Source organism: Callorhinus ursinus, unplaced genomic scaffold (genome assembly GCF_003265705.2).
Source record: "Callorhinus ursinus isolate GAN/ISIS: 27379988/994484 unplaced genomic scaffold, GSC_fseal_2.0 scaffold5, whole genome shotgun sequence".
Lineage (NCBI taxonomy): Eukaryota > Metazoa > Chordata > Mammalia > Carnivora > Otariidae > Callorhinus > Callorhinus ursinus.
The window spans coordinates 78,929,304-78,953,115 of record NW_027397067.1 but is presented as its reverse complement, the minus strand read 5'-3'; the positions used below and the strand labels follow the sequence as shown (position 1 = coordinate 78,953,115).

The following is a 23,812-nucleotide window of genomic DNA, read 5'->3' as shown; positions in this document are numbered from 1 at the left end:
AATAGTACTAACGGGCCAGACAGGATGCCAAACAGTGCCCCAGTCAGCGGCAGACACGCAGCCATGCCCGCGGGAGCTGTGACCCCGGCCTGTGTGCTCATGGCTCAGGGGAGCCTTGAGCCTGTCTGGGTGAGGGAAGAGCAGGAGGCTGGGGGGCTCCGCTGGAGAAGACCGGACAGTGGGAGGAGCACCCCGGCTGCCTTGGAATAGCTAAGTAGCTTCTGTGAGAGAGAATGGGGACATGTTTGGGCTTGGTACCCGCCTTGCTGTCTGTCCACCCCGGGGTCGCAGTGCCCAGCTCGGAGCCTGGAGTCAACCGGCACGAGCGAGCAGACCCGGCGGGCAGAACTTGGGGAGCACCCGGATCCTATAGGTGCAAAGCAAGGACTTTACAAGTCTGAGCTCTTCCCGGGGTGAAGGGGCTGCCTCAGGCAGAAACAGCTGGCCGTCCGTCTGTTCAGGCTTTAGAGACTCGGCTCCCCATTGGCTGGGTGACTGGGGTGGGTGACTTTCGGAGAGGCCGCGTGGCACCGTGGTCAGGAGCCCGATGCCAGAGCCGTCCTGCTCACTTTGCCATTTGCTAGCTCTGTGGCCTTGGTCGATCCATTTACTAATTCCTTTGGCCTTTCTTTCCCCATCTGTAAATAATAGCGCCTGTCCCTTGAAGCTGTAGGGAGGACTCGATTAAACGTGTCAATGTGTCCACCGTGCTTAGGACAGCGTCTTGGTGCAGAGCAGGCATACCCGTGTCTGCTGATCACAGAGATGCCGCCATCCCCAGCAGAGTGGAGACAGTCTATATTGCATACCCAGCACAGAGCTGGCCGTGGGGGCCCTCAGTCCCCGGCAGCCACTGGCATTGCTGTTGGGACCATTCATATCAGCCGGGGCCTGCCTCAGTGTCTGCTGGCTCTCCAGAGTGGGACCGTGAGGATGCCTTCCTGGCTGGCCTTGGAGCAGCGGAGAAGCGGGGCTGCGTGTCTGCTGGCGTCTGATTCATGTCCTCCCTCCTCCACGTCTTCCCCGCCCCTCTTGGAACACCGCCATCTTCTCCATGGCCGGTTGCACTCAGTGGCGTCCGCTGTGAGGTGCTGGGTGAGCAGTGATCGCTTCCTGTCCGTGGCCTGCAGTCCGCCGGCTCTGCCCCTTTCTCCGATGGTCCTGCTGATTCCCTAGACCAGGGCTACCATGTCTTCTCCCAGACTCTAGATACATGTAGACCTTTATTCAAATCCAGGTACTCCTCCCATCCTGGTGAGTTTCTTAACCTTGTGGCATCCGTTTCTGCATCTGCGTAATGGGAAGAAGAAAGCGACTTACTGGAATGGTGGTTGCAGGTAAAATCCCCGGCTGGGAGATTGGCACACAGTAGGTGCTCAGTAATTGCCAGCACTCTCTTTTCCCAAATGAAGACACCAGGGGATGCCATGGCTCTGTGTTTTCTAGATAGAAGTGTGGATGTGTCAGCAAAAAGCCAGAGGGCATCCTGGGCAAGCATACTTTCCCCTTCTGCCATTTGGTAAACTGAGGACGATTGAAGTGTTTTTCCAGAAACTGCAGTGAATTCCTGCGGGTTTTTTTTTTTCCCTTGGAGCAGCTCTGATCCGTCAGTAGCTGGGCTCTCTTGAAAGCTTCTGGTGAAACAGAACTGGTCCTGTGGGCAGAGAGATCTCTTTCCTCCCTAGAAGTCGCGGAGGATCCACCTGCCCAAAGACTGAGGGAGAACGGATGTCAGTGAGTGACAGTAAGTCAGCTCCAAGAGAGCAGGTCTTTGTGGTCAGCCATGTCCTTCGTGTGTTCCTACCCTTTCTAAAAGGAACATTGACCAACTCACGCAAGAACTAGGTACACATTTCCATTCCTGAGAACTCATCCCATCCCTAATCCCAGAGCTGCTTCTCATGTCGATCCTGAATGATTACCGGGTAAACCCGTCTTTCCTGGGATGGTGAAGACACCCCAGTCCGTCCATGGCTCCTTTACCAGGAAAGTAACGTGCTGGTCCTCACCACTGTCTTGAGTTGTGCTCAGGCAGCTGGAAAGAGAGCAGCTTTCCAGTCCTGGATCCTGGCTCATCAGTGCTGCTCCCAGAAAGGGAACACGTGCAGGTTTGGAATACACTCCGTGGCAAATTAAAAACAAAGACAAACCAAACAAAAACAAGTGCAGTGGCTGAGGCAAACAGAAGTGTGTTTTTCTTACCCTTTTCACCCAGGCTCGGGCTGCTGGAGTGGAGTCCCTGTCTCCTAAGTTGTCCTTGGCAGTCCTGCGGACGTTATGTCCCTGCGGTCTAAGGAGAAGGAAGGGAATGTGGATTCGGCAGCCCCATCCACCTCTCTGTGCCATTTCATCAGGAAAAGCAAAAGCTTTTTAAGAAACCACCCCTCGGCCAACCACAGCAAACTCTGTTACTCATTTTCTTGCCCAGAACTGGGTCACGCGTGTGTCCCTGGCAGTGAGGGAGGCTAGAAAGGTGGGGGACAGTATAACCTCCATTAGCCAAGACCGGCCCGCCACAGTTCTTCTCCCTGGGCTGAAAACTCTGCCATTCTGAGGCGAGGGGCATTCTTTTAGCAGGGAAGAAGTAGCACTGACAGCCAGTGGGGTCTGTCCCACCTCCGTGCAGGAGCCCCGTCCTGTGGCATCTCACGGCTCATCCACGTCTCGATGGAGCCCATGCCTGGAAGGCCAGTCAGGGCTGACTTCTTGGCTCAGGTGTCACTGGTCATTTCTGGTCCGTGTGAACTTGGGGCCTGTCCGTGCCTGGGGCTGAGAAGACAGTGGCGCTACGGAGCTGAGCGGGGAGCTGCCTGGGGCTGCAGGCTCGCACTTTCTGGGGAGACAGACACCAGTCGGTGACTTCCAGGTGGTGCCATCAGCTCTGGGACATGGGGCGGGGTGCTGGGGCTCTGTGATTGAGAACAAGCCCTGGGGTGAGGTGGGCAGTCTCAGAGGCTGAGGGGGGAGCCTACAAAGCAAGGAGACACAGTGATGTCACGGCAGCTGTGACACTTTCTTGTGCTTCCAGGTCTCAGGTCTGTCGCCACAGTCAGCCCACCAGTGCCCTGAAGGCGGGGAAGGTGACTTGTCTTTTTTTTTTTTTAATTTTATTTATTTATTTGTTAGAGAGAGGGGGAGAGAGAGCACAAGCAGGGGGAGCGGCGGGCAGAGGGAGAAGCACGCTCCCTGCTGAGCAGGGAGCCCGATGCGGGGCTCAGTCCCAGGACCCCGGGATCATGATCGAGCCGAAGGCAGACGCTTCACTGACTGAGCCCCCCAGGCGCCCGGGGACTTGTCTTTTATCCCAATTCTAGTGTCCCTAGAACTAGCTGTGTGCCTAGAACGTATCTGGAATTCTCAGGTATTTTAGTTTAAATAAATGAGTTAATGTGGAAATAAATAGATCATTACCTAAGATGTGGAAATATCTTGGCCAAACAGATACAGTTTTAGGCTAAGCGGGCCTTTGGATGCTAACCCTACTTCCCTGCCAAGCAGGTGAACCCACAGGGCCCCGGCATCCCTCCCCTGCGAAGCCTGGCTGGAGTGGGTATTTTAGGAACCATCTGTCCTGACTTGATACTAAGTTGGCTATAAATTGCACTTTAGGGCGCCTGGGCGGCTCAGTCGTTAAGCATCTGCCTTCAGCTCCGGTCATGATCCCAGGGTCCTGGGATCCAGCCCCACGTCGGGCTCCCTGCCCTGCGGGAAGCCTGCTTCTCCCTCTCCTACTCCCCCTGCTTATGTTCCTTCTCTGTCTCTCTCTGTCAAATAAATAAATAAATAAAATCTTAAAAAAAAAATAAAATAAATTGCCCCTTGAGCCTCTTGGATGTATAAAGGTTAGTGATGGCCCCACCAGGTGATTGGCAGGTTGTTCAGGGAATGATTCCTTAACGCAGTTTGGGCAAGTTCTAATGTCTTTGCAAAGAAGCTCCATCTTATCTGTGTTCACGGTCTTTGGACTGTCCTTGCCCATCTGGGTTTGGGAATCAGGTCACAACCTCAGGGTATTTTCGGAGACAAGGCCCCGTGGCCCTGCCTGTGCCCTGAGCTCCAGCCATCAGTCTCCAGAGGTTGGCTCGTCATCAAGGATAGAACCTTCTGAGTCAATGCATGATCCACAGCCAGTCTTCTCTGGCAGCCTTCCAAGGCTAGAGCAAATGGTGGTCAGCCCACAGCTGCCGCTGTCTGGGTGGGGCTGTCTAAATATTGCGAGGTGCCTGCATCCTCTTGCATATTTGGTCCTAGACAGACAGCTTGGTGCTGTTTCCAAAATAACCCCTTGCATGGGGCTTGGCAGACCTCATGGTGCCTTTTAGGATAAACATGAAAAGTACCTCCGCACCAGGGAAGATCTCATCCTTTCCCCTCCCTGCTGATTGGTAAAGGGGCCCCGAACCGGCCCCTCACTGAGACCCTTGTGCCCTGAATGTGAAAACAGGTCATTGCACGTGGGACAGATAATAGAACTATCTAATAAGGGGGGGGGGTTGTGATAGTGACCCTCACAGAGGAAGGTCTCCGCTAAGGTAAGCAAGTTGCTTCAGGCGCTGAATTGGAGGACCACCCTGCCTTATTGCAGCCCCTTATGAATTTGAGCTTGCTCAGCCCCCAGGCAGCCTCGTGGCCCGTGTGTGCTCTGTAAGGTCTCCCCGCCAGAGACACTCACACCAAGACAGGTTTACAGACTTGGCCAAGACAGCAAGCTGGTCCATCAGGGAGTCGACACTTGGACTGAGGACTTTAAAATTCCAAGTTGGTGTTTTTCTGGGATTTTGGGGGCAACTGGAAGCGTCTCTTTTGCTTCCAACTTTTTTCTTAAGTGAGGAATCGTGAAGACGTTAAGACAATGTACTATTCTATAATGAAGTATTTGTCTTGCTGTAAGACTTACTCTATTGTCTTTGTATAGTCAAGCAGCTTTGCTTCTGGAATTGTACTTGAAGCTCCTTAGAGTGGGCATAAGCATAAGAGACACCTTTGTCGGGGGGCCCCCCGGCACATGTTTCCCGTTTCACTGACACCTGTGAACTCAGAATCTTGATGCGTATGTTCATGCCTTTCTAAATGAGGTTCCCTTTGCCCGTGACCCCTCTTGTTCTTTTGTCAGTCTAGCTAGGTCTTCACTGTTCCCTTAAGAAAACCTCAAGCATCACCTTCTCAGGAAAGCTTCCCTGACCTCCCCAAGCCCTGGCGAGGTGTCAGACCTGTGTCCCAAATCCCCCAGCAACCGCGCCCTCTCTGTCACTTACTACACTGTGCTGACCGTGTCAGTTTGGGTGTCTGACTCCCTCTAAAGGGTGAGACTGTGTGCTCCCTGTGAGTAGGGACACTGCCTTGTTGGCGTGTCACCCACAGGACAGAGCACAGTATTTGCAGAGTAGGTGCTCAGCAAGTACCCGTGTAAATGAACCAGTCCATAGTGTGCACCGCCTCCTGCATGCCAGGAGCTGGGGGCACTCTGGGTGCTGCGTGTGGGGAGCTGGGGGCCCTGGGTGCTGCGTGCCGGGAGCTGGGGGCATTCTGGGTTTTGCGTGCCGGGAGCTGGGGGCCTTCTGGGTTCTGCGTGCCGGGAGCTGGGGGCGTTCTGGGTGCTGCGTGCCGGGAGCTGGGGGCGTTCTGGGTGCTGCGTGCCCGGAGCTGGGGGCGCTCTGGGTGCCGGGAGCTGGGGGCACTCTGGGTGCTGTGTGCAGGGATCTGGGGGCCCTGGGTGCTGCGTGCCCGGAGCTGGGGGTGCTCTGGGTGCTGTCATATCCCACAGAGGGACCGTGGGTCACATTTGCTCATCCATCTCCCTGTTTTCTCTTGCCTTCCTCAGACGTGCTGTGCCCCAGCGTCCGAGTGGAAGGAGACCGCTTTAAGCACACCAACGGTGAAACCAAGGAAATCACAGGTGAGAGAGAGGGGGCAGCCGCTGGCTTGCTCGGCTGCGCTGTTTGCTGGGTCTGAGCTCGGCCCTCCCTGACGCAGGGCTGGCCTCCCTGATGTGTTCACCGAAGTCTAATGGAACGGCTGGAGCTGTGAGGGCGGCAGCCCCCATCCACGAGCTGCCAAACTGTGAACAGCAGTAGAATTTCCATCTGGGAGTTGGCAGTGACCCTATGGGAGTCTCTAAATAACACATCAGAACAAATGAGTTGGGGGATGAGTAAGCGAATGATCGGTGGAGTGAGCAAATGAGTGGAGAAATCAATGCATTCAGGGTGAGAGCGTGAATCAGAGCTATAAATACAAGACGGAATGATGAGAGAGAGAGAGAGAGAGAGAGAGAGAGAGAGAGAGAGAGCAGAGACGCTTGGCTGCAAACCCCGCAGTAGAAATAAACCCCACAGAGCCTGTCCCTGCATGATGGGGTAGACAGGTAGCTGGCAGTGGCTGAGGGGGCTTCCCACCCTCCTGAGAGCCATGAGTGTGGAGTAGGGTTTGCTCCTCCCCGTGGCCTACCTCCTGCCCCTGCAAATCTCAGGGGAGCTTCCTCTGCCTCCAGGACACCAGCCCTGCTCCTGCCCACTGCCTGAGGGGCCAGGGGCCCCTCCATGTGTAGCGCCGGAGGGGGGTCTGCATCCTCAACATGGAGCCAGGGGGTGTCAGGAGCAGGTGCTTTGCAGGCACTGTCTGGGGGATGCCGTCCCGGTCTGCTGCCGTGTCAGGGTGTCCCGGCCCACAAGAAGATGCCTGCATCTGCATGTTTATGCTTGAGGGATGTTTCTAGAATGGTAGAAGGCTGCCCCACCTGCTCGCACAGCAGGTGAAATGTGTCCTCAGGACTGACTCAGCCCTCCGGCCGTTTCTTGGGTAAAGAAACACCCTGGTTCTGCTGCCCTTTTGGGGGGGATTATTCCGAATTCTACATTTGACCCCTTCCCTGGCATTTCCCAGTGGTTTCCAGCTGCAGTCACCTGCTGGGGCGGCTGGCTGAGTGCCACACGCTTTGTAACTGCTTTTCCTGCCTGTCCCCAACCCTCAGTGCCCCATCAAGCCCCTCCCAGGTCAGCGCTTCTGGAGGGACCCAAAAGAAGGCGGAGTTAGTTGTGTCTCTTCTCCTGGTGGAGCACCTGGTTTGTGTGGTTGGTGCTCCGTGAGGACCTCGTACTCGCAGGGGTTCTCTGTCAGCCCGGGAAAGCTTCTGGGCAGTGTGACATCATTGCTCCCACTCTCTGCCTCGGCAATCCCCAGCTAAGCACAGCTTCCACTGAAGTCACTCTGCAAAGCAAATTCCTGCTTGCTGCATGGTCCATAGTTGACTCTGTAAGCAGCAAATCCCTCAGAGCAGCGTCTCGTTATCTGGTGGTGTGTGTGTATCCACAGAAGGCAACAGAGATGACAAGAGTGACATTCATACCCAAAATGGTGAGAATCGACACTGAGCACCTACGGTGTGCCGAGTGTTGTGCCCGTGTGCTCTCATTCAACCCGGATGAGGTATGAGAGGCACAAGTCTGTATTTTATAGTTGGGGAAACTGAGGCACAGGCACATGCAGTAAATTGCCTGAGTTTCTGGCAAGTTGCAGAGCTGTGCATGAATTCTTCCGCCTCTGCTCCAGGAGGAGGGTCCTGCTGACAGGCTGTCTGGTGATAAATAGAGGGGATCAGATTCCTCTATTAGGAATCGGTGTGTCTGTCTGTAGCCTGTGGAGCCCTGAAATCTCCCCTCCCCTCTGTGGGCTCTGAGGCTCCCAGGAAATAATCACAGGGCCAGGCAGGCATCCATCACGTGGCACAGATGCCCTGTTTGTGCGGCGCCGAGCTCACGGAGAACCTGCGGGATCTGTCCTCTCCTTTAATTATCACCAGCCCAGAAAAAAGCCCCAGCCGTGTGGAAGCTGGAGGGGGAGGGGGTTACGGAGAGATAGAGTCTCAGACTTGCCAATTTAAATGCAATTGGGTAATTGGAATCACTTTTATACTCTGGGAAAAATGGGGTTGCCAAAAGCCTCATTTCCAGGCATTCCCTCCAATGACTTCAGGAGGTTTTAGTGCTTCCCAGGCCAGAACAGCCGGGAAGGGAAGAGAGCAGGGGGTTTGGAGGCATAGGTCTTAACCTGGCGCCGCTGCTGCCAGCCTCCCAACACCTCCGAGGCTCAGGTTCGCCGCCTGCATAACCGTGCGCCCTGTTTCTGAGGATCGCTGTCAGTGCTCATGACCGAGTGTCCTGGGAGTTTTAGTGACGGCAGGTATTACACACCTCTCTGGGAGGTTATCGGTTTGGCGCTGGGGAACACGCTAGGCTCTGAGCAGCTCTGAAACATGGCCACAGACATTCTGGATTTTGTTTTCTCCTCCTACCTGGGCTCCTGCGTCCAGATACTCGCTGAGGCACACCGCTTGCACCTGTCAAGTGGGCCCTGGCCCGAGGCCTCCTCTACCTTCTCCCCGTCCCATCCTGCCTTAGCAAGTCCAGCCTCCCTGGTCTCCCTGTCCTGCCTCCCTGCTGCCAGATTGACCTTCAAAATAGAAACAGGACTGCGTTTCTTTCTTGCTCTGAAGCCCTTCCAATGGTTCCCCATTGCCTGCAGAAGGACACTCAGACTTCGCTGTGTGGCCGACAGAACCCAGCCGGATCTGCCCCCGCCCACCCCAGTCCCAGCCAGGGTTCCCCTGACCGTGGCTCTTGACATCCCAGAATAGCCAAGATTCTCAGAAGGAACCTAGCTGACTCGAGCCCAGTGACCTGTGCACATCCAACTACCTTGGATGCCCTTTCTTCCTCCTCTGTTTGCCCACCTTTTATTTGTTCTTCAACTCTGGGCCAGGCCTTGCCTCCTCCGGGAGGCCTCCCTGCTCGCTCCTCAGCTGGACGAGGGAGATATTCCCTGTGCTCCCATACAAGCCCTGTCACCGCCCCCCCATCATTCAGCCACAATGCTAACACTGCATTTGTGTCTGTTTCTCCCTAGACACTAAACTTTTGTGGGGCTGGGATTTTTGTCTGTTTGTTATTGGGATCCAAGCTGTCTCTCCTTCCCTCTTTCTACAAACTGTGCCGTGAACAACCAAGGTTCCTGGCTTCTTCGGGGCTGGAAACATGAATGAGATCAAACTGCTCACCATCCGATGAGGGAAGCAGTCCCCTAGATAAGGGACTTAGCCTTTGCCAGACCCACTAAAGACCCGGGAGAAGCATCGTGCCTGGAGAGCCCAGCAAAGCTCTGTCCCGGGGAGATGGTGGGGGAGAGTGCCCAGTGGGCGCCGGCGTGGAACAGGTGCAGTCAGCGGACTCAGGGCCATGGCTAACAGTGTCCCTGATGCCACGTGTTTCAGCTGACTCTGTGATTTTGGGGAAGTACATCCTCGCAATTCCCGCACTGAACAATTGCTTCCTTATTTCCTGGTGCCTTGCCTCAGAGCCCATTTACCTCGGGAGCATTTTTCATCTTCCCTCCCAGCCTTTTATTTCCTGCAAGCAATTAATCTTTTCTCTCCGTGCCCTTTGTTGCCACCTAGTTAATTGCTTGTTGTTCAAAGTTTTGTTGTGTTTAAGTCTTTGTAGTCGTTGTTTTTATTCATTGAAAGCAATAAAAATGGAACCAGGAAGCAGAGCATATGTTTGCTTTTTTAAAACTTAAAAAAGGAATTCTCCCACGTATAACTGCATAAGGGAAACCGAGCTCAAGGTGGCAGTGTCTAGTGACAGTGGACAGAGGTGAGAAGTGGAGGAGCAGGCCCCCTTTGCTGTTCTCACTGCTCACTTGTCAAGGGGAAGGCATCGGGCACATGTCCACCGGATTGTGAACTCACTTTCTGAGTAAGAGCTGCCACTCCATGGGAGCCTCCAGGGCTGGACGTCCATGCGAGGCCTCGGATGGACCTGCCCACGGTGGCCACCCTACCCTCCGTACGGAGGAGGAGGGAGCTGTGAGGGCCGTGGTAGTTGCGCCTGCGTTGTGGAGCTGCAGGCTAAGGACAGGGATGGGGCCCGGGGTGCTGACTCAGATGCTCTCCTCTCCCTTAACTTACCTGGGGGCAGCTTCTCTTGAGCAACAACCTGCACCCCTCCAACCTCACCCCCTCCCCTACAGGAGGCAGGCAGGAGAGTCAGAGAGTGTCACAAATGGGAGAGCCCATAGGGGCCCACCAGTGCCCAGCCGCAGGAGATGCCCAGGACAAGTGCACCTGCTCAGTGCAGCCCTGCCTGCAAGAGTGTGCCCAGTCCTCAAGGTGGCAGCCTGCGAGTTGGGCCATTATCCCCGCCTCCTTGGTAGAGGATGCACAAGGATGCCACCTATGTGCGTGGCCAGTGCTGGGCCAGCTTTTTGACCCGGGACAGACTGTCTGCCTGGAACAGAATCTGAGCCCAAACAGGCTCTACACACCTTACCACTTGGTGTCCATTCCGTGGAACCTCCAGGACCTTCTCGGCCAGTCTCCCCATTCCTAGCTCCCACCCCCCACTGCTGGGAACTTCCCAGCACTGCCAGGCCATGTCCAGGGACAGGGCCCCAGCATGTATGGCAGCCCTGTGGATCTTCAGAAGGTCTCACCTGGGGCCTGGTCAGTTCTACCAGCTGCCCCTAGCTGGGCCCGCTGGGCTCTCTGAGGTGTTGAGCCAGAGCTGCAGGGGCACCTGATGCTTTCTGTCCCCAGGTGATGCTCAAACCACAGGACCCAGTCCCTGCTCAAGGGGGCTGTGGCCAGGCCAACAGAAGTGCCGAGGGGGAGTTGAAAGGAGAGGGCTTCTCTCCTTGTTCTATAGCAGGTGTCTCCCCATATCTTGTGCCCCCGACCTGCTACCTGGGGGGAGGGGCTCCCTGAGACCCCTCCCTGAGTGAGGAGGTGGCTGCTTCTTGCCACATACCTGGTCCTCTACTACCAAGTGATAGCGGTGGGGCTCTGGGGGGAGTGGCGGAGCTATGGCCAGGGTATGAGCCTCCCGTGACGGGATTTCACAGAGGATGTGGGTCAAAGAGGTCCCTTTGTGGTCCCCAGCAAGGGCTGGTGGGAGGGATAGAGCAGCTGCCCGGGGCCGTCTTCCCTGCACGTGCTCTCTCAGCTCACCTCACTGTACTGTCCCGACAGCCTCACAAGGGATTATTCCTTCTACCTTCGCAGTAAAGGAAACAGACTCAAGAAATCAGACGTCTTCTTCAAAGTCACTCAGTGTCTTTGTCCTTTGGCCAGTATAACAGAAATTCCATGGACTGAGTGGCTTATAAGCAACAGGAATTTATCTCTTATGGTCTGGGGGCTGGGAAGTCCAAGACCAAGGCACCTGCAGATGCCATGTCTGGTGAGGGCCTGCTTTCTGGTTTGTTGATGTCCTTCTTCTTACTGTCTTCAGATGGCAGAAGGGCAAGGGAGGTCTTGGGGTCTCTTTTATAAGAGCAGTGATACCATCCATAAGGGCCCTACCCTCATGACCTAAGTGGGACTTGACCTGTAAGTATTTGGCCTTCTAGGTCCTGGGTGCTCTCTCTTTTACACAGTCTTTCTAGGGTAAAAGGCATGCACCAGCCTGAAGTTGGCTGGAAGAATAGTTGCATGAGTTTGTGCAATGGGCCGGGCCTGGTTCTGCGGACGGGATGGGGTGGCGTGCTCAGCTCCCTGAGCATGTCAGCCAAGGGGCGTGGCCTTGCTCAGCCTGTGCCCTGCTCAGGCCTGCTGACCCCTCCATGGCCCATACCACATGGTTGATGTCGGGGGGGATGTGGAGCGCCCGCCCCTTGGAGGAAACCCCCATCTCTGGAGGGGCTGGATCATTCGCCTAGGGCACGTGAGGAAGCTTAAAGGTGTACGTTTTTCACCCATGAGGAAGCTTTTGGGTTCATGTTTTCTATCTTAAGGACTAAACGTCATTTAATATTATATCATGAATTTCATTAATTAGCCAGGGTGTGAAATGCTATTTAAAATGACATAATGGCAACTCTTAGTCATTTTCCAGAATGGAATGAGCGAAGCATGGTGAGGGGCTGGAAACTCCAAAAAGTCACTCAGAGCTCCAGCCTGGCAGAGCCTCACTGCGCGTGCAACCCTCCTGGACTGTGGCAGGCTCTGCTCTGGGCCGGGCACGGCCTCTGTTCGCGTGTAGTCCCAGGCCTGCTTTGTTGTGCTTCACTGCCTGCAATTGCCCCTTATCTTCCTGCTGTATGTTTGCTTATTTCTGGTCCCCCACGAGGGCACCAGTTCCCCAGAACCGGGATTTCGTCTCTCCTCCTGCTTGAAGTGCTGTGCTCACACATGCTTGGCTCGGAGCAGGCTCTCAAAAACATGCATCAAATGAATAAAGGGCATCTGTGGGCAAAACTTAGTGGTGGAAGAGGCTGTAATCATTATAATGGGAAAATAATCAATATGAAAACTATTCGGTGGGTTCCTGTACGTTACATGCTATATGAAGAGCTTTGTATCCTATCATTCAAGGTTTACCACAATCCTACGAGGTATATACTGAAACAACCCCCTTTTTACAGATGAAGAGACTGGTGCTCAGAGATGTTAGGCAACCTGCTTAAGGTCACACTGCAAAGACCTTGTGGTCAGGAGCACAGCCTAGGCCCGTCCATTCTCCCACTCAAACCCTCAGTCAGTGCTAAACCTTTTCTGTCCCTGCTATTTCTTACACGGGGCTTGGAGTAGCAGAGAGACTCTCTAGAATGTGTTGAATGAATAAATGACCTTTTAGAGCAAAGTTTAGTGGGATGTCTTCATCATCATACCGTGAGCCCTGCCAGCTCAACTCTTCCCTGCATGACAGTGCCTTAGAAAGTTAGAGATCCCAAGAATCTTCCCAAAGTCTCATGGGTTAGGCGTCGCCAGGGCCAAGAGTCGTGTGAGCCCTGGGGATGCAGAAACGAGTGAGCCCCCATGCTTGCCCTCTGGTGGTTTCCCTCAAACCTGCCTGAGCTTTCTCATCGCCTGGGGGACACAGTTTGGGCCAGTACATCACACTTGTCAGCCTCGGGTCGAGCGCCGTGCTTGGGTTCCCCTGAGAACTGGGTGTCCCGGCCTGTGGGACTCAAGTCCCGGCCGTTTTGTAGGGATGTGGATTGGGATGCGCTGGTGGGCGTGGTAGAGCAGGAGTGACAACCAACCGGCCAGATCACTGCCCTCCCCTTACGATCAAATGGTCAGTGCCGAGGATCCCACAGGTTACGTAGCTGGCCCAGCGTCTCACATGCATGTGCCTGAGCTGACCACCCCCTCGCCCCACCAGCACCCCGAGCGCAAAGGTCATGACTTTCCCATCACAGACTTTGCCAGTGCACATGAGGTCCTCCTTTAGAGCCAAAACAAACCAGAACAAAGGACCTGCCAATGAATGCAATATCATTCAGGTTTTTTCTCTCTGACCTTTCACTCTTTAAAAGCATGAAACTTAAAAGCTGCCAACCTATAATCCAAGCAAAATTCACGTGAATTTCAGGACTGTGGCCACAGGAGGGCAAGCCCTCAATGGCCGCTCTGCCTGCAGAGCAAGCCAAGTGTTCCCGTGGGGGTTTCTGGAACACTGGGGCAGCTCCCGACACTCACCCCAGCTCTTCTCTCTGACAGGTTTCGACCTGATGGATCTGTTCAGCGTGAAGGAGATCCTGGGGAGGAGAGAGAACGGGATGCAGAGCTCCTATGTCCGGATGGGATCCTTCCCTGTGGTGCAGAGGACAGAGTGAGTCTTCCCTTCTCTTCCCAGACCTGCCCTGGACGCCTGGCAGAGGGCTGGAGGGAGGCCGGGCAGAGACCCGTGGAGAGCACGGTCAGCTACGGAGGCTGCTCTGCGCAGGGGTTCTGTAGTAGAGGATCTGGGCTCGGGGTGCACCGAGTCCTTCTGAGAAGGGATTTCTATACGGTTCCAACTTGGTTCTGATGGCAAAACACTGGGAACAAAATCAATCCCAACAGAGCTCTGACATTTCAAGGAAGAATAGTATCCTTGTAGTTTTTCATGCTTTCATATGTATGCACGAATACACAGACAGGTGTAATTTTAATGTATAGGTTAATTTTGTTCAGAATGGGAAGGGATGTCACTTTCGATATTAACTTTTTTTCTCATATGTGTAATGTCTAACGGGCATTTTACACGCCTGGTCTAATGTATTTCTCACTACAGTAAAGTGAGGTGAACATGGTACTCGTCTCATCATTTACCCAGTGTGACATTTGAGACTCGGAACGGGACAATAATGTGTCCACCATCTCGCACACAGTCTGTAGGAGGCAGAGGTTGGCCCCAAACTCAGGTCTTCCAGCCCCACACCCTTGGTGTTTCCCACTGTGATCTTGTTATCTGTGTGGAGAGCCTGGTGCGGGGGGTGGGGGGCCACCTCCGTCCAGTGGGGGCAGTGACCGAGGGCGTCCCTCAGTCTTGTGAGGGCCCAGCACCGAGGGATGGACGCTGCTCCTAGTGCCTGCAGGTGAGCTGGGTGATAGGTCAGTTCGGAGAATGACTTTGAACAACGGGGCCCACACCCAGCTTGGATTTGGAGCCGAGAATCACAAAATGAGGGCCAGTCTTAGCTCACAGGTTCTACAGCCAAACCAAGGGTCCCAGAGGGTGTGCGAGTCGGGAACCAGGAACCCAGACGCCTCCTCACTTCCCTTCCCAGCTTTCTGGCCAGACTGGCTTCCACCCCCTCCCAGGGAGAGATCAGTGCTGTACATTCCTCAGGCAGGTCCCTGCCCCCAGAGCAGGACGTGGCCCCACCGTGGCCAGGTGCCTCGGGGTGAGGGTGTCGATGGTTAAGAGGAGAGCTCTGGAGACGGGGCCCCCTCTCTGTGCGGGTCTCTGTCCAGACACTTAGCAGCCAGATTGTGTCATGTTAACCCTCAGACCCTGGCTGCCCTTGGCTACCCTGTGAGGATGCCAATACCTTCTTTGTGACTCCTGGGAGGAACAGCTTTCATTCTGAGTGTGCAGGGGAAAGGCAGGTACAGAACAATCTGGGCAGGGGCCCACACTGGGCAGGGATGCAGGGCTCTGCTCTGTGAAGATGGGAGGACGTCCTGGGGCGCAGGGCAGGGGACCAAGCAGGATGAGACAGAGAGGCTGGGCCCCGCTGAGAAGGAGCCAGTGGGGAGAGGTAAAGACAGGTACCCTCAGCAGCACTTGACCCGGAAAGGGAGGGGGGATGGGTGGCAACTTAGCATCTGCCATCGATTTTTGTCAGATGGGGATGGTGGAGACGCAGAAGCGTACACACTCTGTGGGGGTGGACTTGAAGCCCAAGGCAGGGGGACACAGAAGGGGCCACAGCACGGGGCTGCGGTGGATCATATTGAGACCCGAGCCAAAGGAGAGGGCAGTAAAGGCAGGAGAGAAGGTGGATTTGAGAGACGCCTGGGAAGTAAAATTGGCAGGACTTAGTGACCCACGGGGCGCCTAGGCTTCCCTTGCAGCCCCTGCTCTTCTTGCTAAGCCCACTGTCCTCCATCTCCGTCCGCCTCCAGGGATGTGTTCCCGGAAGGTTTGCCTGATGAGTATGCTTTCGTCACCACCTTCCGCTTCCGGAAGACGTCTCGGAAAGAAGACTGGTATATCTGGCAGGTCATCGACCAGTATGGGATCCCACAGGTAAGAGTAGAGCACTATGTCTCAGGGGCCAGAAGCTTTCTGTGTCCTCGTGGGGCCGGCGGCACCTGCCGTGTTTCCTCCATGGCCCTCCGTCCCGGGCCCAGGAGATCAAGAGTCTGGTGTGTGAAGCCCCAGGGATGCTGCCGGTCCTGTGAGAGATGCAGCTTCTTCCCCCGAGGGTAGTCCAGTGCCTGGCGCTCTGGCGAGCCGGAGACCAACTTCCTTCCTGCCCCAGGGATGCTTGGCCTACCCAGGAGGTGGCGGCCAGCTCTGTCGTCCGGCCGCCTGTGCTCTGTTTGCGGTGTGACTGGCACAGTTTGGTGATGTAGCAGAAGAGACTTGCTCAGGGTCAGCAGACCTGGGTTCCCATCGTGTGCCTACTCCTTTCTTGGTGCAGCCCTGAGACATGTGAGGTTAGCGTTCTGTGAGTCTTGACGTTCCTAGCTGTCGCACGGAAACAGCAGAGCTGCTGTGAACGGTTGGGGACGGTGGGGTGAACCGCGTCTCCAAAGCATCTGGAAAGTGCCTCACACGTGATATGGTCTTGTTACACCTGACGTCCTTTGTTCTTACCCTGAGGGAAGCTCTGAGGCCCTGTCTGTGGCCCCTCGGGTGTGTTTTGGCTCTGTGTCGCTGCAAGGGTAGAGCGGTCCCTCAGCGGCACGCAGCCCGGTGAGGACAGAGGGTCTCAGATCAGAGTCATCAGCCCCACACGTTGGTTGGAGTTGCAAGCAACACTACGTTTGTGCCCTGCCAGATCCCCGTCCCGGGTTCTCAGGGTTGAGGGAGCCTTCCTGTCTTTGTCATTATCCCGCTCTCCTCTGGAAGACATGACTCACCTTGGGCTGAGGGATACAGACTCTGTTTTCACTGGAGCTGAAATGAAAATGTGCTCAAGCAATTGGGCCGCAGGGACCACACGCGTAGGCTGCAGCCGGGGAATGGCACCCTCCACGCAGCGAGCCGTACGCCCTGGTGAGAGCTGGACTCGGACGCCGCACGGGCTCGTCCACACGGCCCCACTCTCCGTAGGGGCGAGGGATGGGCACCTCACACATCAGAGCGCATCCTGTCCGCTTCCCAGCCTGTTGCCATCTTGCAGGGGGCGGGGGGTGAGTGCAGGAGGTGAGGCCTCTGCCTGCACTGTCACAAGTGAGAGAAAGGAAAAGAGGGGTTTGAACACGAGGCGTCGGGCTCCGAGTCTGTCTGTTACCCACCATGCTCAGCTGGCTCCTGTCTCCCGCCGTTAGTCCTGTTGAATGATTTTTCCATAGCACCCCTGGTCTGACTGAGATGCAGTCTGACTGCTGAGCGCCCTGATTTCCTGAGTGTGGGAGGCTGGATGGGACAGACAAGGTTCTTCTCCAAAGGTCGTTTTCCTGGGGGGCACGCAAGCCGTCCACCTCCATCCACAGGCAGGCGGGTCTTGCTTCTCCAGTTTCTCAGGGGCTGGTGCAGTGGGACTGGGCGCCAGCCATGCATTCTTGCGGGCGAGCCCCCACCCCCTCGTCTGGGTTCTCTCCCCTCATGGCATTTGCAGAGCTGTGTGGGCTAGCCGTCTGCCATGTCTGTGCCCTTCCCTCCTCCTGCCGGAACAAGCCGTGGGCTGGGACACGACAGAGCCAGGCGGAGACAACCCGCCTAGGGGGATGTGAGGCTCCTTTTCAGAGGCACCTGGCAGTTCGATTTCATTGAGCAAAAGCCTTGGTGGAGTGCTCTTCCCTGGCCCTCTGATGGTGGCCACTTCCATGCCCCGGGGAAAGTACTGGCTAGACGCAGGGAAAATGGAGAAAGGCCTGCCGGAAGTGATGTGTGTTCACAGCCTCCCCACGCATTCTGTCAGACCTACCGACCTAGATCTTCATATTCATCACCACACTGAGTATTTACAACCACACTCGAAAGTTGGCCTTCTCCCCATTTGCCTTTCACTCATTCCAGATACCATGAAGGGACAAGAAGGAGGCAGGTTCGGCTGGAGCAGAGCGTGGGGGCTGCTTATCAGAGATGAGGCTCGAGGGGGAGGGGGGGGGGGGGTTGGGGTAGGGCCTTCTGCTGGAGACCAGGCTCTGGGAGGCAGGCTGGTCCAGAAACAAGAGGACTAAGTCAGACACTATTGTAGTAATAGAAGCAAGAGATGATACTGACCCAGACTGGCAATAATAGTTAAACTGGGTAGAAATGATCAGATTCTGGATGTCTTTTGAAACTAGAACCAACGGGATTTGCTGATGGATCTGAGCCATGAGGCGCCTTCCTGAGGTCCCCAGCCAGCACCAGTAGACAAAGGACTCAGGCCTGCCGGGCGCTGTCCCTCGCTCTGTGTCCTGCTAGAAAAATGTGCATCTGAAGGGAAAGCTACATGTGCTCATGAAGCTCCCTCAGTGGTTTGGGGACACCGGGCTCAAACGGGAAACAGAAGACCATGTTTAATAATAGAAGTATTTGGGTGTGTGTATTAGAAGTGTGCGAGGTTATTGGCCAGGGGCTCATAGTTTTCTCTGTTTACCCACACCACAGCCTATCAGCAGGCGGTGCAAGTAAAATCAGATCCTAGCCCCACCCCTCTTGTACTGAGGTCACGGGGGCCCAGAAAGAGAAATCAGAACGCCTGGGTTGTGTTACTAACACTGTGGCTGATTCCCAGCAGTGCATGGGTGCCTTCCTTGAACTGAGGGCTCTCATTCATTCACTCATTCATTCATCCAGTGCCTTTCTGGGGTTGGCACCATGTGCTGGGTGTGGTCCTCACCCTGGAAGAGAGGAACTAGGGAGATGAAGCGCCCACTTGCAGGGATGGGGCAGGGCAGGCAAGAAACGGGTGAACAAAAGAAATGAACCCTGACCAGGCACATGAGAAAAAGTAAATGAAATGAGCCTGGGGATGTGAGAGCAAGTGAGTGGGCTAGGGTGCAGTCATATGTGCGTGCCAGAGAAGACTTGCCCTGTGGGGATGCTTTTGGATTTATTTGCTTATTTTGTTATAGCTAATACTTGGAACAGCACCCAGCATCTAATAAATACTGTGTCAGTGTTTTATATATATGCTAATTCATTTAATCCTCATAATGACTCTGTGATGTAGGTGCTGTCATTGGTGCCCTTTTATAAATAGGGAAATAGTACAGAGAGGTTAAATGACGCACAGCTCAAAAGAGACTTGCCAGTTTGAGTGTAGACAGACAGTAGACAGCCCCAGTTTTTTTTTTATCATGTTATGTTAATCACGATACATTACATCATTAGTTTTTGATGTAGTGTTCCATGATTCATTGTTTGCATGTAACACCCAGTGCTCTACGCAGAATGTGCCCTCCTTAATACCTATCACCAGGCTAACCCATCCATCCCCCTACCCCCCTCCCCTCTAGAACCCTCAGTTTGTTTCTCAGAGTCCATCGTCTCTCATGGTTCGTCTCCCCCTCCGATTTCCCCCCCTTCATTCTTCCCGTCCTGCTATCTTCTTCTTTTTTTTTTTCTGAGACAGCCACAGTTTTTGAAGAGTGTTTTAAGAAAGTGGCCAGAGTTAAGGTTGCTGATAAGGTTAAGCGTCAGGGTTAAGGAGCCCAGCAAAGGATATTGAGGTATCGTGGGATAAGCGACAACAAGAAGCTACTGACGCCTGAGGCCTGGGTGGCTGGCACAGGAGATGGTTGGTGGCTACTGGAGACCAGGAGTTCTGGATCCACGAAGGACAGAGAGTCCCCAAAGGGCCAGAGTGTGTGGGGGACACAGCCACCAGAACCGCAGAGAAGCAGGGAGGGGCAGGGTGAATCAGCCCTAGGACCCTGTCCTCCTGCCTACGGTCTCCATTCCGTGGGCTTCCCATGGGCCATGCTGATGAGATGCCAAAGGACACAGGAGCCCAGGCGGAGCCTTTAAAGGTCAGACTCGAGGCAGGGAGCTGGGCAGGGAATAGAAGGTGTTTAGTGCGTACCATGTAAGGGAGGTAGAAATGAGCACCTGGATGAGAAAGTGTCCAATCATTCTTTTTTCTTTTTTTTTTGATTTATTTATTTATTTGACAGAGAGAGACACAGCGAGAAAGGGAACAAAGCAGGGGGAGTGGGAGAGGGAGAAGCAGGCTTCCCGCCAAGTAGAGAGCCCGATGTGGGGCTTGCTGCCAGGACCCTGGAACCATGACCCGAGCCAAAGGCAGACGCCTAACGACTGAGCCACCCAGGCACCCCCAATCATTCTTTCATTCCAAGAAAAGCAAAAGTAAAACTTTCTTCCAGGGTTGCGCAGGCATTTTGCAAAGGGCAGGGGGTCCTCCTGTGAACAAGACCCGTTAGTCCTTGCCGCCAAGGAGCTTTATCCTACTGGAGCTTCAGGGTCATCCTCACAGTTGGAGACAGCGTGGGCTGTGATGGGGTCTCAGCCTGGTCCCTGGCATCTGGTCAGATGTGGCCTGTTTTGCCAGGCCAGGATTTTCAATGACATGGAGACCAGTTGGGGTTTCTCGCTGGGCTTGAGACTCAAGCCCTTCTGCACCATTTGTCTTGCAGACTCACAAAAGTGCCCCTACTGCATAGTCCCCCAGGCATGGGGTTGTGTGTGGCCCCTGGATTAGTGTCTGAGCCCAATGAATCCATCTAGTGCAGGTGCTCAGAACAGCCTGCAGGGTAGTATTGTTAGCACCAAGGCTGAGGAGGGAACCGAGGCTTTATCCAAGGTTGACCAGCAGTGAGGGTCACAGCCAGGATGTGACTCCTGATTCCGCAACCCTCTCCCCTCTTGCGCTCTCCCGACTTGGTCCCACACAGCTCAGGGAGCCTGTGGTCCTTTGCTCTCCAGGTCTCCATCCGGCTGGACGGCGAGAACAAGGCAGTCGAGTATGATGCCGTGGGTGCCGTGAAGGATGCTGTCAGGGTGATCTTCCGAGGCCCCCGCGTCAGTAACCTCTTTGACCGGGACTGGCACAAGATCGCCCTGAGCATCCAGGCCCAGAACGTTTCCTTGTACGCCGACTGTGCGCTGGTACAGACGCTGCCCATCGAGGAGAGGGAGAACATCGACATCCAGGGGAAGACGGTGATCGGCAAGCGCCTGTATGACAGCGTGCCCATCGATGTGAGTACCCGGGGGGCCCTCTGCAGCCAAGGTCCTGGGGTCACTGGGGGCAGCCTCGGGAGTCAGGTATCCCCAAGTCCCCCTCACAGGTCTGGACCATTTATCAAGACATTGCCTTGAACTGCCTTAGGAGGGAGGACCCTGACTCAAAAACCGTACTGGAAGCCGGAGTCACCATCCCTCGTCCATGCAACTGGTCATTTATCACATACGTTGAGCACCTGCTGTGTGCCAGGCACTGTGCTCAGCAGTGGGGACGTAGATCTCCATACGTATTTGTAGGTAGAGAGGTAGAATTATAAAGTTTTCTGTACATTTTTTCCCCCTTCTCTGATTGTAGAAAGTTTGGCAAATATAGAAAGTATATGCAAAATAAAATAAAGTCTGCTTGTAAGGTCTACATTTACCGTGCGTCTGGAACCCTGGGTTTGTGTTCTGCCTGACTCTGAAATTTGATGGTCACATTGGGCCCTTAATTGGGTTCTTTTAACCCATTGCATGGAGTCTGGGGGCTTGGGTGGGTCCCTTTCTCTCCTCTTTTTGCCCACGGCTATAGCTGAGTGTCCGCTTTGTACCCAATACTGGGAATCCCAGAACCTCTGATGTTTGTCAACAGAATACTGCTCCCACTTCCTGTTTCCTGCTGGGTTTCTAGAATTAAAAAAAAAAATCCTAGTGAAGTATGTGGCAGGAGAATCAGTGAATTCCTCAGCCTGTCATAAATCTTGCAAAAGCGTGGGATGGGGTACTTTTAACCACATGGTCCGGGGCCTTGGACATGGTGCAAGCACCGCAGCTCACCTGTAATCCTCCCTGGGACCCATAGATAGCTCTCTGCCTCACCTGGTCCTCACCTGGTCCTCGCCAGGTCCTCACCCAGCTCTACGGGGGCTCAGCACCACCCCCACCTTACAGCATAGGAAAGCAAGGCTCGGGATTGGGGTCCCTTGACCAGGTGTCATGAGAGAGGAGCAGGGCCAGGACCTAAACCAGATTCTAAGCTCCCTGTACCCCCTAGCTGGCTACCCTGCTGTCTCCAGGGAAGGGTCACCGAGCTGCAGATGGTAGACCCTGGAGGGAAGCCGGGCCAGGAAGACCACCCAGGTTTACAGGGGGCGTAGGCCTGAGCAGAGGTCGCTAGGTGGAGTGGGAGCCAGAGGAATGTCAGCAAGTGGACTCGCTGGTCAGTGGAGGGAGGAGGGGGAGAGGCGGGAGCCGGGTGGCAGGGAAAGGGGCCCCTTTGGCTCCCAGACCCTCTCATCCTCTCACCCCCCCTGGGAGCACCTCTGCCCGGCCTAGGCCATCTGTGCTCTGCCCCTGACCCGCTCCTCTGCCTCGTTCTTCCCCATCCCTGTCCCTGCAGCCTTGCCAAGCGGTCCAGCTGCTGAGTGTGTGCGCTCACTAATGCAGAACGCAGGACCCTCTCTTTAGAATGGGCCTTGTTCAAAAGCACGATTGTGCATTTTGTCATTTTCTCCTCTGTCTGTGGGCTAGTGTCTTACAGGAAACAAAACAGACAGATGAATGGAACAGTTAAGTGTTTGTAGCGAGCCAAGTCAGTGAGGCAGGGAGTCATACCCCTGGGGCACATCATACAGCCAGGAGGATGAGGCCAAGCAGCCGACCACCCGCCCGGCCAGCTCGCGGGGCCACTCCAAGTGCAACACAGGTCAGCCCGAGAAGGGTACAGGGAGGTACAAGGCCATGGGCACTTAGCATCAGTGTTTAGTAAAATAAGCATCCCTCCTTCCGCTGGCGCAGCTCGAGTTCCCTTCAAAAAATGTTTGTGCATGCACGTGTGCATCCATCCAACCATTAATTCTGTGCTCTGGGCCTTCGCCATGCACCACTAATGGTCCTGGTGTTGGGGCTCCCGTGGGAGACAAGAGGAAAGAGAGTCCTGCCTGCAGAGTTCATGTGCTAGTAGGGAAGCAGATTTTAAAAGTAAACTAGGAAACAAGGGTGTTCGTAGTCCGCGTGCTGCAGACGTGCAGGATCGCGTGCAGAGTGACCAGCGATGGGGCCGGCACTCACGTGGTGGTTATGGAGCCGGGACATGAGAGCAGCAAGTACAGTTTTGGGGGGTGACTAAGAGCTTGCTGGTTTTTCCGGGACTTTCCTAGAAGAGGAACCTTGCATGGAGAGGCATGGCTGTGGGACTCTGTGAGCTCAGATGCCGTAGAATAGAAGTGAAGAGAAACACACCTGGAAAGGGAGCAGAGCCAGGTCCTGGAGGGCTCGACTGTCCTAGAGGAGGCCCAGGCTTTATCTGCAGACTGTGCGTGTGTGTGTGCATGTGTGTACTGCATGGGCATTGTGTATGCAGATGTGTGTACATGCATGTGTATATTGTGTGGGCCCGTGTGCACAGATGTGTATACATGTGCATATATGTGAGTGTGTATATTGTGTGGGCGTGTGTGTGTAGACTGCATACAAGTGCATATGCATGTGTGTATTGTGAGGGTGTGTGCACAGGTGTGTGTGTACATGCATGTGTGTATTGTGTGTGTGTGTGCAGGTGTGTGTACGTGTGCATGTGTATATTGTGCGGGCGTGTGGTAGATGCGTATGCGTACATAATGCGTATGCGCACATACATGTGTGCATGTACAGGTGTGTACATGCATATATGTGTGTATTGTATGGGTGTGTGCTCAGATGTGTGTGTGTGCACATGTGCATGGATGTACATGTGTATATTGTGTGGGCATGTGTGCAGGTGTGTGTATGTGTGCATACGCGTGAGTGTGTGTGTTGGACACCAAAGCCCTTGTAAGTTACACTAAGGGACTGTGGTATTCAAGGGGGTGATAAAGGCACATTTTTACTTTACAAAGTTGATGTAAGCAACCATGTGGAGATGTCTGGAGGGTTGGAAGTGGGGTACTTTCTGAAGACTTTTGGGGCCTGTCGTGAGAGCATCCAGGAGGGGGCTCTAAGTAAGCACAGTGACAGTGCCTGGGGACAGAGGTGTCCGGGGGAGGATTCGGAGGAGACTCGAGAGCCAGCTCCATCCGTGCCGGCTAGCCTGTAGCCTCCAGCCTCCTCACTCTTGGATTGTCCCTTCTAGAAGGGGGCGTGTAAGCAGGAGATGTGGAGGCTCCCCTGAAGCTCAGCCCAGGGAGGGACCCCGAGGAGAAAGCGGGGCCCAACCCCTGCACAGGCCTACTGGAGGCATGGAGGCTTCGGGCTGCCGAGTCCTCCAGACTTACTCTGACCTCATG

At 54.7% G+C, this 23,812-nt stretch overlaps 1 protein-coding gene across 2 annotated transcripts in view; it reads left to right on the top strand.

Annotated features, from left to right (window-relative positions):
* Positions 1–23,812, top strand: part of COL22A1 (collagen type XXII alpha 1 chain) — a 246,303-nt gene that overhangs the window by 43,023 nt on the left and 179,468 nt on the right. For both annotated transcript variants that reach the window (XM_073893246.1, XM_073893247.1), the window contains exons 4-7: positions 5,822–5,896; positions 13,496–13,607; positions 15,389–15,512; positions 20,310–20,585. In XM_073893246.1, the coding sequence (XP_073749347.1) occupies positions 5,822–5,896; positions 13,496–13,607; positions 15,389–15,512; positions 20,310–20,585 (587 nt within the window). The remainder of the gene's footprint in view (positions 1–5,821; positions 5,897–13,495; positions 13,608–15,388; positions 15,513–20,309; positions 20,586–23,812) is intronic.